We start from the raw sequence: 12,521 nt of genomic DNA, 5'->3' as shown, positions 1-12,521 counted from the left end.
TGGAAAATTTGAAAAAACATCATTTATCATGATTATGAACAGTAGAGGACTAATAACACTCCCTTGCGGAGTCCCATTCCCAACCATATATTTGTTCGACATCTCACATCCTATTCGGACCTGTAATTTCCTGTCAAATAAAAAATTCTTTATCCAGTTAAAGGTTCTCCCTCCAACTCCCATCCCATGTAATTTGATCATCAAACCTTCTCTCCACATCATATCGTAGGCTTTTTCAATATCAAAAAAGACTACCACTACTGATTCTTTATTTGCTTGTGCCCTTCTAATCTCATTTTCAAGTCTTACTACTGCATCCAAGCGTGAACGACTGTTGTCGACTAGTGATTTCATTTTTCTTATATGAAATAGAAAACGAAAATAAAAGCGTATTTTGAATCTTTGTTAAATCATATTAACACAAAAAAAAAAAGAAAAATTGCAGTGTAATTCAATATTTGTTTTTTGTTTTAAAAGGAAAATCAAATAAACCAATCGTTTTTGGTTTTTTGATTCCCACTCATGACGGAAAAATCCAATGACCAAAAGATACACTGACCCTGCAGCATTGAGCATGGCAAACGATAACGGTGAACAAATATACAGTGGAGGAACACATCTTAAATCTTTTGTTTGGAAGACGTTTGGATTTTATAAAAAGGGAGGAAAACTGGACAAAACTATGGCCATTTGTAAGGTATGAAATTGATTTTGACATAACAGCAGGCTCATTTTATAGTTTAATTTTGTGATCTGATTTGTGGCATTGTTGAGGAATTTTGAGGAGATTTTCATTGTTAGTTTGGAGCTTTGCAAAGTACAATAATTTTGCACTGTACTGAAGCCAGAAGAGGGCTAAGCCTTATTTTCTAGACCTTTATATTTCATATTTCTCCACCTGACAAAGTAAGTACCTGCCAAAGTGAATCTCTTAGAAATAGGTGTGTGAGACAGAGACTTCCATTCCATGTCAGAATGTATAGTACAGTAGTTTATAGTTTTGTATTTGTATTCATGTTGGTGTTTACTGTTTAGTATTGGAATAATAAACATGACATGATTCATTTGTCATCCAGACATCCGCCTTTCTTTACAAAGGTATTTTTTATTTTGTTTTCCCATAGTCCTTTATGAGATAATATCAATTTATTACTTGCTTGAGCTTTTTAATGAAAAGTTTTGAAAAATGTATTAATATATCAGATCGCACCGTATCGTATCGAATCGCATGACATTGCATCAAATTCCACAAAATCGAATTGCATCGAAATTGTACCAAATCGTATCGGATCGAATCGTCTGGTCTATAAAATGTATCGTCCCTGAATCGCATCGGAGCCCATATATCGGATACGTATCGCATCGTCTTGTAAGGGAGAGATTCACACCCCTAATAAATATTATCCTGCTAGCCATTACATGCAGAAATTTAAAAAGGATATTAATACGAACTGTCCCTTCTGTAATTTACATCCAGAAACAGTTGTTCATTTATTCTGGCTTTGCTCTCATTCGAAAAAACTATGGGCAGATATTAGAAAATGTATCATTGACTCTTTCACTATAGATTTTAATTTACATTGGGAAAATGTTGTTTTTGGTTTCCATTGTTTCCCTAAGAAAGAAGGAACATGTTACTTTTTGATAAATCTGTTTTTATTTCTTGCCAAATTTAATATTCATAAGAGTACATTTTCAAAGAAAACCCCTTGCTTTTATGTTTTCCAGAAAGAAATGGAACTTTACTTAAAACTAATCACTAAATCAACAAATGAAAAGGCTATTAAAACCGTAGACTTGTGTAATATGTATAATCTTCTTCCGAACATCACCCCTGTATTCTGTGTGTATTCATTATAACATCTGTGTATATACACAGATGTTATAATGTCATGATATAAATACATCATAATGTAATAATATATAAACATGTTATAATGTAATTATATATATATATATATATATATATATATATATATATATATATATATGTATATGTATATGTATATGTATATATATATATATATATATATATATATATATATATATATATATATATATATATATATATATATATATATATATATATATATATATATGTTATATGGTAATAATATATATGTATATATGTTATAATGTAAATATAAATGTTACTAAGAATACTATGGAAATATTGATTTAATATAAATACCATGTCATAGCTATCTGTTTCTGGTTATTTTCATAAAAGTACGTTTTTCAATGTTTATAATTATTCACAAGTATGCATACATCTCTGACGTTCATAACAAACCAAACTGTTAGAAAATCTGTTGAGAATTGAGCAAGTTAAGGTTGTTTAAGCAGTACATGCACCATTAAACACAATGTTAAAGTGAGCGAGTTCTCCCGAGGAAAGATGGCCGCCGTGTGACGACGTCGCTCTCCATTGGCAGCAGCGCGGACGAGTCATCTAGCCTTTGGCTCCACCAATCCCGCAGAAGCGCAGTCATCACCACCCGGATGTTCTTCACAAATACTTCCCTCGTCAAAGCATTTCATCGCGCAAACAACACAAAACTCGTCACTCGTGAGATATTCTGTCAGCCATGCCGGGCCCGGTTAAAGAAACGGACCTAACGGAGAGGATTGAAGCCTTTCTGTCCGAGCTGAAGCGCGGGGGCAGCGGGGCCGGAGCCGTGCGGGGCTCCGCGGAGACAGCCCGGGAAACCACGGCGCTGCTCCGCAAGATCACCGCCCAGGCTCGCTGGGGCAGCGCAGGTGCTCCATGAAAACACTGACACATGTCAACTCCTTTTCTTACAGAGAAATCTAACTTTACAACACCTGTCACGATGAGCGAACAGACGAATATTGTGTGTTGTGTCTGTAATAACATCTGTCAAAGTCTGGCTGTAGCTTCACACTGAGACTGATTAACTGTCTCAAAAGATCGTTTTTCTACGTTTGTTGAAAAAACATTTATCTTCATATATGCAGAGGTGTCAAAAGTATTCACATTCATTACTTAGGTAGAAGTATAGATACTAGAGTTTAAAAATACTCCTGTTGAAGTGTCAATTCAAGTTTTTTACTCAAGTAAAAGTATAAAAGTACTGGTTTCAAAACTACTTTAAAGTATAAAAGTAAAAGTAATGTAAGGGGGAAAAAAGCCATTAAGGACAAAATCCATTGAAAATGAATGCATCTTAGTATAATGTAAATATATTAAAGAACCATATATGTGTTCTATTGAGCATTAACATGTGTTTCAGAGAGCAGGAGATATGATGACTAGTTGTCTATAAGTATTGTAATGGTGCAAAAAGTCAAACTACAGAGGCATGTTATCATTTATCCTAACCTTTATTGGAATGTACATCCAAGTTTAGTTGCAGGAATCTGAGGGAATGGATGTAAGAACAAAACTGGACAAGAACATCTGAAACAACCAAATTCACTCTATCCGGATGGAGCAATTTAACTGGATAGTTTTTTTTAAAAGGCTGAAATGAAATAGAGTAACGAGGCTGTTTTTAAAATGTAAGCAGTAAAAAGTACAGATAATTGCGTGAAAATGTAAGGAGTAAAAGTAAAAAGTCGTCTGAAAAATAATTACTCCAGTGAAGTATAGATAACCAAAATTTCTACTTAAGTAAGGTAACGAAGTATTTGTACTTCGTTACTTGACACCTCTGCATATATGCAAGAGGTGTTGGCTTTATGATGAATTGAAAACAGCCCTCAAAGGAAAACAGAAGATCATATAATATACAGTTATTATAGATTTTATTCATGTAAACCATAAATAGAAAATAACAACTTCCACTTGCTGCACCAATTGCAGATTTAAACAAGGGGGTAAAAAGATGAGGGACCATTGTGGAATTGACATTATATTTTACGTTTTTTTTTTTCTGTTTTTATTTCAGGGGATTTAATGGAAATAATCCGGAAAGAGGGGAGGAGAATGACAGCTGCCCAGCCCTCAGAGACCACCGTGGGAAACATGATCAGACGGGTGTTGAAGATCATCAGAGAGGAGTATGCCAGGTGAGGAGAGTCCAAACATGACTCCTGTCTGAAACTCACAGGAGAAAAAAAATAAAAGTATTGTTTAAAAGAAAGGGGGAAAAAAAGCAGTTGCGAATTTTGCATGTGCTGCCAGTGAATTTGAATTTGAATCTACATTTTAAATGCCCAGCTATTTTTCAAAGCAGGGTCATGCTTTCTAAAGCTCATACTGACTTTGTATTCTACTGGTTACTCTTACTTTGGTTTTTATTGTAGTTGAATAAATTAAAGTATCTCAAATAACATATATTTCCTTAATACCTCAAAAAAATTGTGTCACGTTTTGAAGACAAGGGCATAACATGTTTACTATAAGAGTAAGATCAGTTTACAGTATTTGTCTTGATGGATGCAGTTTTAATAAATCTACTTGGAAATCTGTTAATAACTACAGGGGCAGCTGCTTCTCACCTTTGGATCCACACCTTTCATTTTGGGGGTTTTCTTTTCCATCAATAAATACTTTTCGACTTCATTTGAAATTGTGAAAATTGTAATTTTGAATCTAAAATACAACTTACAATTTTGCCAACACTGATTTTACACTCACATGAGGGGGCCCTTAAATTAAAAAAGTGAAATTGTTTTCCATCCTCAGGTTGCACGATGCACCACAAAGAATCACATTCACTTTTCTTTTTTTTTTAAAGGGGACCTATTATGGCATTTAATGTATATTTTAAACAGGCCTTGAATGTCTTAAAAACAAGCTTTTGATTGTTTTTTCTACATAAATTAGAAATTCAGCCTCTGGGCCATGTCTTTACCTTTTCTAACCTCATTATCTATGATGGATTCTGAGTGGCCGGGGAGGTTATGATAATGAGGCTCTGTGCTGATTGGCTGCCTGACGCGAATGACGTGATACACCGCTACGAAAAAATGGTGGAAGCTCCAGCCGGCGGAGTTAAGGCTGATTTATGGTTCCGCGTTACACCAACGCAGAGCCTACAGCGTAGGGTACGCAAGGACGCGCACCGTACCCTACGCCGTAGGCTCTGCGTCGATTTAACGCCGAACCATAATTCAGGCTTTATGCGACGCGAGTGAGCGTCAGCAACAAAATACATTCCATTGCTTTATTTTCTATTGAACTGTCCTAACTGGCTGCAGCAACGCAGACGCGGCGCAACGCGACGTTTTGAGCTGAACATTTGTCACACGCCCTGCTTCTATTTTCTTCCTGTCGCTCGCGTTGAAAGCCGGTTGAAAGCGCTGTAGGAAACGGTCATGGATGAGGAACGGCTGATCCAGTTAGTTGAAATGAGAAGTTATCTCTATGATTCCTCCTCATTTCACCACAAAAACCTCAATAAAGTGGCAGCTGCTGGAGGGAGATGGACAGAGAGCGTCCGGTGTCACACAGTGCGAGGCGATAGTCGGACGCTCACATGCAGTTACATGGTTTTATAGTTGTGGCCGTGGTTTGCATTTTGGTTAGGTAACGAAAATGCGCCGAATCTGAACGGCTCGTAGAAGTCACATGACACTAGACGGCTCATCCGGGCGGCTGTACAGACACTGCAGAATTTGGTTGCTTTCCTCCTTCTCTGAGTTGCCAGGCTGAGGGGAGACCACTTTATATATGTTAAAGCAAGAAAAAATTTGTTTTTCATAATAGGTCCCCTTTAAGGCACCCTCGTATTTTTCAGTTGGTTTGAAAAAAAAACAGAAGTTAATCTGCCAAAATTAAAGAGGGTCTACTTTTCTTTAAAGGCATTATTGTAAGAGGAGAAAACAGGATTTCATCTCTGACATCACTTAATGGTCATTTGGTGATTTATTTATCTATTTCTTTAAATAATGATTTAGTTTAATTATACATAACTGGATGGGTGCTTACTCTTGAGTCCAATGTGTTTGGTGCTGCTGAAGATTAGAAGAGGAGCTCTAAATACCTTTTTTGCCAAAAAGCTTCATATAAGATGGAGTTACCTGACTCGTCTTTTTACCAGATCTTATGTTTAAATTCTTTAGGTCTCGAGGTAGCAGTGAAGAAGCGGATCAGCAGGAGTCTCTCCACAAGCTGCTGACCACTGGAGGACTCAGCGAGGAGAACTTCAGGCAGCATTTTGCTCCTCTCAGAGCCAATGTCATTGAAGCCATCAATGAGTTGCTGACGGAGCTGGGTGAGATAAACAAGCATTAGGCTTATTTGAGAATTTTGGTAACTAAACTTAATTTAAATTTGTTTTTTTATTTGTGAATTTAAAAATTCATAATCTTTACCTTTCTCAGAGGGAACAACGGACAACATTTCCATGCAGGCCTTGGAGCACATTCACTCCAATGAGGTCATCATGACGATTGGGCGCTCGCGCACAGTTGAAGCCTTTCTCAATGACGCCGCACGCAAGCGCAAGTTCCACGTCATCGTGGCAGAGTGCGCCCCTTTCTGCCAGGTAACTAAAAAGCATCAAAGGTGTAGGAAAGGTTTTAATTCTTTTGAGTGTAGAAAACCATTAAAATCTCCTGTATGGGTTCACGTCTCAACAGGGACATGAAATGGCCACCAATCTTTCACAAGCTGGAATTGAAACAACAGTGATCACTGATGCGGCCATATTCGCTGTCATGTCTCGGGTTAATAAGGTAATTTACACACACAGAAACATTAAAGATGGTCACATCTGGGCGTTTAGGGTAACTTGTGTGGCGATCTCTCTGCAGGTCATCATCGGTACGCAGACAGTTCTGGCGAATGGGGGTTTGAGGGCCGTGAATGGGACACACACGCTTGCCTTAGCAGCCAAGCACCACTCGACGCCGCTCATCGTTTGTGCTCCCATGTTCAAGCTCTCGCCTCAAGTAAGAAAACACTAGAATTGTCAGATTGTTGCTGTTTCTTTAAAATACAGTGAATGACTCTTTCTTTTTTTTCCTGTAGTTCCCAAATGAAGAAGATACCTTCCATAAGTTTGTTTCCCCTCATGAGGTTCTGCCTTTCACTGAAGGTAATCTTTCACGAAGAAGCTTGTATGACATATCTACAAGCGTTTAAATTTGATGAGGATTTTTATGGTTTTTGTTGTTTTTTTTTTACTTTTTAAAGTAAGTCCCAATTTATGGTTTGCTTTTCAGGTGAGATCCTGTCGAAGGTGAACGTTCACTGTCCAGTGTTTGACTACGTCCCTCCGGAGCTGATCACTCTGTTCATCTCCAACATTGGAGGACACGCGCCATCCTACATCTACCGACTGATGAGCGAACTTTACCACCCAGAAGACCATGAACTTTAATTAATTGTAAATAACAAATAAATGAAATACGATAACTGCTGCTGTGTTTGTTTCTGTTAACTTTATTAAGGTACCCCCCCCTTTTTTTAACAGTTATTCTTTTCTGAAATTCTTTTTTTATTTTTTTTTCTCCCATCTCACCTGCAGTTAATTATTGAAAAAAACTGTGAAATATGAGTTTCCAAAAATGAACTCATTCATGTTAAAGTCAGCAATAGGAAAGGTTTTTGTACCATTTAAAAAATAAAATAAAAGTAAACAGCTGCTAGACAGATTACAAAATGAAAACATGTTGCTGCTCCTGAGATTAGTAATTGAAATACATTACTACTTCACGCTAACATCCATTAAATTGTGATTTATATAATCGTGTTATAATTTTACACAAATGCAACCACGATCAGGTGTTCAGTGATATTCATCTAGATGGAACTGGTGCAAGACAGGGAATGAAGCTGCTTTTTGAAGATTATTTATGATCAGTAAACAGAAGAGCCATTAAGATTCTAATAAATGTATAGATGTGATGATTTGTATGTTTTCTTGTGACATTTATCAAAAGTCCTGAACCCCCAGCGCCGGCATCCTGGTAACATGGATTACAGATGGAGGACAGCACACCCAGAAAGGTCTCACACGGACAACCAAACTCTCATGAGTTTTATAATATTATCAGTAAACCCTTCGAATAATTTAAGCTGCAGCTTCACTGAGGAAAACGACTTCCGGATGCTTGCTTCATTTATTTAAATAGTGATTTTTTTTTTTTCTTGTTTTTTTTTACGTGTTTATGTGAGTGATACAACCAGACCCAGTCTTTTAACAGCTGTAACATGAACCATCATATTTATACATTTGGCACCTCTGACATTGTTGTGATAAAAAAGTCTTCCTTCATTATTGTGACGTACACACAGTACAGAAAATATTATTTTAAATGTTTCTGTTAAACACAGAATATCTGATTCGGTCTAAATTTGATTAAATATTTTTGTCTCCACTTGTAACACCCTCTGCTGTTAGCTGACCTTTTTAATCAATGTTAAAGTTAAGTTCAAACCTTTTGAATCAACGTTAAAAAATAAAAAAGCCTGTACAGAAAGTGTAGAAAGTGATGCAACCAGACCCAGTCTTTTAACAACTGTCACACATGAACCATGTGACTTTTCATCGAAGTTTCATCTGATTGTCATTAAAAAAAATGTTTTTAATTGTTCTTTGTTATTGTGACGCTTATGTGTTTCTAAATATACATTGATAATGTTACAGGCCTCAAGATGAGAGGCAAGTAACAGAAGATCAATCCTGTATTTTGCAGGGGAAAATAAAGACAGGAGAATTACGTTGCGTTCTTCAAGCAGGCTGCAAGCTGTCTTTATTCACAGAATCTTAGTTTTCAATCACTTTCTCTTTTTTCTCTCTTTACATTCAATCATCATGTCATACAATCAATAATCACAGATCACATATTCCCAATAATCATGTTCACAATTCCCAATAAACTGTTACTATAGAATTATAGCTTTCACATTTGGTATTTCTGCTGCTGTACCAAAACTACTGTATATGAAATACATTTTTACTGTATGTGTTACAAAACTCACATTTATACTGTTACTTTTAATCAGTCTCTTAGTTTGCTTTCTCAGTAAATACTGTTAAATACTGTTTTAAACCTATGTTTACTCTTTTTACAGTCTTACTGCATTTCTAGAACGTTTTTAATAATAATATAAATAAATGAATTAATCAAAAAAGTTGGTCTCAAATACCATGAAATACTGTACTCTCTAACACATGTACAATGACACACCAAAACGTATGCTAACTGTGAATGGTAAAACACGTGTACTCTTTCAAGTCTCAAAATAAACTAAAACACGATATTTCTGCATGTTTCTTAGATAAAACTAAAACATAAAGGCTTATGAGTCCTTTGCCATTAGTTGTGATGCTTTTGCACATTTTACTAACCTGTATTTTACAGGGGAAAATAAAGACAGGAGAATTACGTTGCGTTCTTCAAGCAGGCTGCAAGCTGTCTGAAGTACGGTAGCCTCCGTGGTTCATATACCGGTGATACCACTGCGCAACGCCCAAGGCATATTCAGCGCTTCTTAATGCCCCCTGGTGGCGTAACCAAGTAACTGCTCCTACTTTAATTTGAAACACAAAGTGCAACTGAAATAGGCCTTTTACATGGCTAAAACTCAAAATTAAAATAAAACCAATACACAATTGTGCACATACACTTGTAGGTGTCACAATAACTATCTATAGTGAAACCACAAAAGTAATCCTAAAGAGCAAGAGAAAACTTTTCATTCCTGCACCCTTTAGGGGACTTTGGCCTCTGATTGAACTGGTTCCAAAATATCAGTCTTGGGCATTTTTAACTATGATAAAAAAAAAACAGTTTAACATCACCAGAAAGAGATAACTGTCTGTCTGATTAGATAAAACAGGACAAAGAGGGAGGTGGTGTTGTGGTTATCACTGTTACCACAGCATCGTTCAAGGCTTCAGTCTCGCTTTAGTTTTCCCTGCAAGTCTGCATTTATTTACATGCTTCATGAGCACTCTGCTATCTGTCCAAAAATATGTTTATAAGGTATTTCAGCCTGAGTCACACACTGACACCTTTTGGTGACATCAAACACACATCATGAGACTGCTTGTCCTACAGCGCCCCCACCTGGACAGCAGCTAACATTACATCTACCTCACCGTACACTGGTGCTGCAGGTGGAGAACTACAACTGTAAAGCTATTACAGTTTACTCTTGCAGAATATCAAAAACTATAAGAATTAAACAAACACAAGTTGCAAATACAGAGGGAAAACAGGTGTAGGGGGAATTCACTATCTTCTTCTGTGTTTCCTTCCAGCTGTTCCCTTCAAGGGAACATATATATATACACCCACCTCCATGTATTTCTGTCCTCTGCATCCTCTTCTGCCACACCAACCACCTTCATGTCTTCTTTCACTCCATCAATAAATCTGCTGTTTGGCCTTCATCTGTGCCTCCTTGGCACTTCCAACCTCATCGTGATTCCATCCATCCTTTTTCTATACTCCTTTAATCCTGTACAGGTTCACATGGGTCTGCCAGAGCTTATCCTGCTTCATTACGGGTGAGAGGCAGGGGGCTGATCATTATTCCCTCTCATCCCTCCTCTGTACATGTCCAATCTCAGTCTGGCCTCTCCCTCTTTCTGTCCAGAACATCTGACATGTGCTGTTCCTCTGATGCACGCCTTCCTGAAACTATCTATCCTTGTTAACTTCAGCATGTTTTCCTTTTCTCCTATTTCCATCTCTCTTGGCTTTTCTTCACTGCTAAGACCTTTAAAGGAGCATGAGGCAAGAATAAGAAATGAGACTCATTAGCGCCACGACGACCGTCGGGGTTCCTGCAGCCAACGGTGAAGCCGGCACGGGAGCGCGTGTGTAATCTCATGTGATTTTCAAATCAAGCTCTAAATATGACTTACAAGGTTATCTTACCTGGTCAGTAGGAAATGAGCCATGTCAGCATCTGTTTTCAGTCCCAATTCAAGTTGAAGCTGCCTCCATGATTCACTCGTGCGCCGCCGAGAATGCGCATGCAGTGTCATGTGACGTCACATCGGCAGGACAGCGCGGGAAATTCCGGCCCAGAATTGCAGCACATTTTGCAGCACACAGCCTGTTCAAGGCAACGGAGAGATACACTAGAGGGCTCATTCTTTTTGGTTTGGAACGCTTCATCTGACATTATTACTAGAAAACTTAAAACGTATACACATTTTTTTCATAAATCCTGCCTCATGCTCCTTTAAACCATCTAGTGGGTCTCACCACTGTCTTGTATACCTGCCTTTCATTCTTTTTGATACTCTTTTATCACGCATCACCCCTCACACTTTTCTTCACCTGTTCCAACATGCTTGCAAGAGCATCTTCACCTCTTTTCCAGATTCTTTGTTGCTCCGGACTGTTGACCTGACATACTGAAAATCATCCACCTTCTTTCTCTCTGCTATCTGCAGCTTCACCGTCTCACCTCATACCTCCACCTCTAGATTTCCCTCCACCTGCTCCCTGGTCTCCCTGCAGATCATGATGCGAACATCACAGTCCATGGAGATTTCTATTTAACTTCACTCCTTGATGCAGTCCCCTTAAATTCCTCTGTCACACCTACAGCCCAGCTCACCACCATCTTACAGCTCCCATACATGTCCTGCACCACTCTAACACACTTTTCTGCTTCTCCAGACCCCTTCAAACAATAGCAATGCTCCTCTTTCTGCACCTTGTCATATGCTTTATCTTTCTTTGCTCCTGAGCTGCAATGAAAGACAGATGTGCGTCTGTGTTATCATACGGTGAAGCATTTGTGCAATTTAACTATTACATTTTCTATTTATGTCTTTTTGTATTCATTTACAAAACTTTATTTTTCTGTTCATGGTTATTTTTTTTTGAACAGTGTTAACAAAAAATATAATCTTATTGTAGGAGCCGTTTTTTATGTTGTGCAGGTATTTGCTTTTCCACTAGGGCGCAGTATGATTTCATTAACTTTCTTTTACCCCAACCCTTGCCCCAGCTGCTGTTGATCAGAAGTGTTGATTAGTTTGAGTTGAGTGGTGGTGGGAGACACACACAGTTTTTACACGGCAGCCAGAGAGATAATAGAAACCCTTTTTGTTCTGTCAATTTACCTTTTTGTTCAAATAAACGGGAACCTCACCCAAAGATATTACTTTTGCAACCTTTCCTTTTTATTCACTCTGGAGTCGAGTCAAGAACAAACCATCCCAAACCACCATCAGGTGACAAGTTTAGTTTTTTGAGTAGTCACCATACAAGTAAAAACTGTCTGCCCTGGATGGAGGAAAAGGCATTGTTGGAAAGAGGCTGCTGCTTGGTTCAAGAGGAGGCCATGGAGTTGCAACCCCTCCCCCCTGTTCACCAGACAGAGCCAGATGAGAGAGGTAAAGGACACAGCAGAGAATAAAACTGCATGATTGAAGAAACTGAGCCTGTTTGAGTGATTTAATGGAACTGGACAGTTTTGATGCTTTGAATTGTGGAACTGCATGTCATGGATGTTGATGAAATGAAAGTTAATTGGAAAAAGGAGGGAAATAATCAGCACTGGGTCAAAGACGTGACGCTTACTTTTTCTGTCCGATGGAACTTTTTACCTAATAATAAACATAAAAATGAATAAAAAA

At 37.9% G+C, this 12,521-nt stretch overlaps 1 protein-coding gene across 1 annotated transcript; it reads left to right on the top strand.

Annotated features, from left to right (window-relative positions):
• The first annotated feature begins 2,501 nt into the window (after positions 1-2,501).
• On the top strand, positions 2,502-7,328 carry eif2b2 (eukaryotic translation initiation factor 2B, subunit 2 beta). The gene is made up of 8 exons (XM_061746812.1): positions 2,502-2,760; positions 3,912-4,032; positions 6,031-6,182; positions 6,292-6,455; positions 6,550-6,645; positions 6,724-6,861; positions 6,941-7,007; positions 7,135-7,328. Exons 1-8 carry the CDS (start codon positions 2,589-2,591, stop codon positions 7,290-7,292), a joined length of 1,068 nt encoding a protein of 355 aa, XP_061602796.1. The 5' UTR covers positions 2,502-2,588; the 3' UTR covers positions 7,293-7,328.
• The last annotated feature ends 5,193 nt before the right edge of the window (positions 7,329-12,521 follow it).

Source organism: Cololabis saira, chromosome 18 (genome assembly GCF_033807715.1).
Source record: "Cololabis saira isolate AMF1-May2022 chromosome 18, fColSai1.1, whole genome shotgun sequence".
Lineage (NCBI taxonomy): Eukaryota > Metazoa > Chordata > Actinopteri > Beloniformes > Belonidae > Cololabis > Cololabis saira.
The sequence above is the reverse complement of the archived record's forward strand: the minus strand, read 5'-3'. Positions and strand labels throughout refer to the sequence as shown.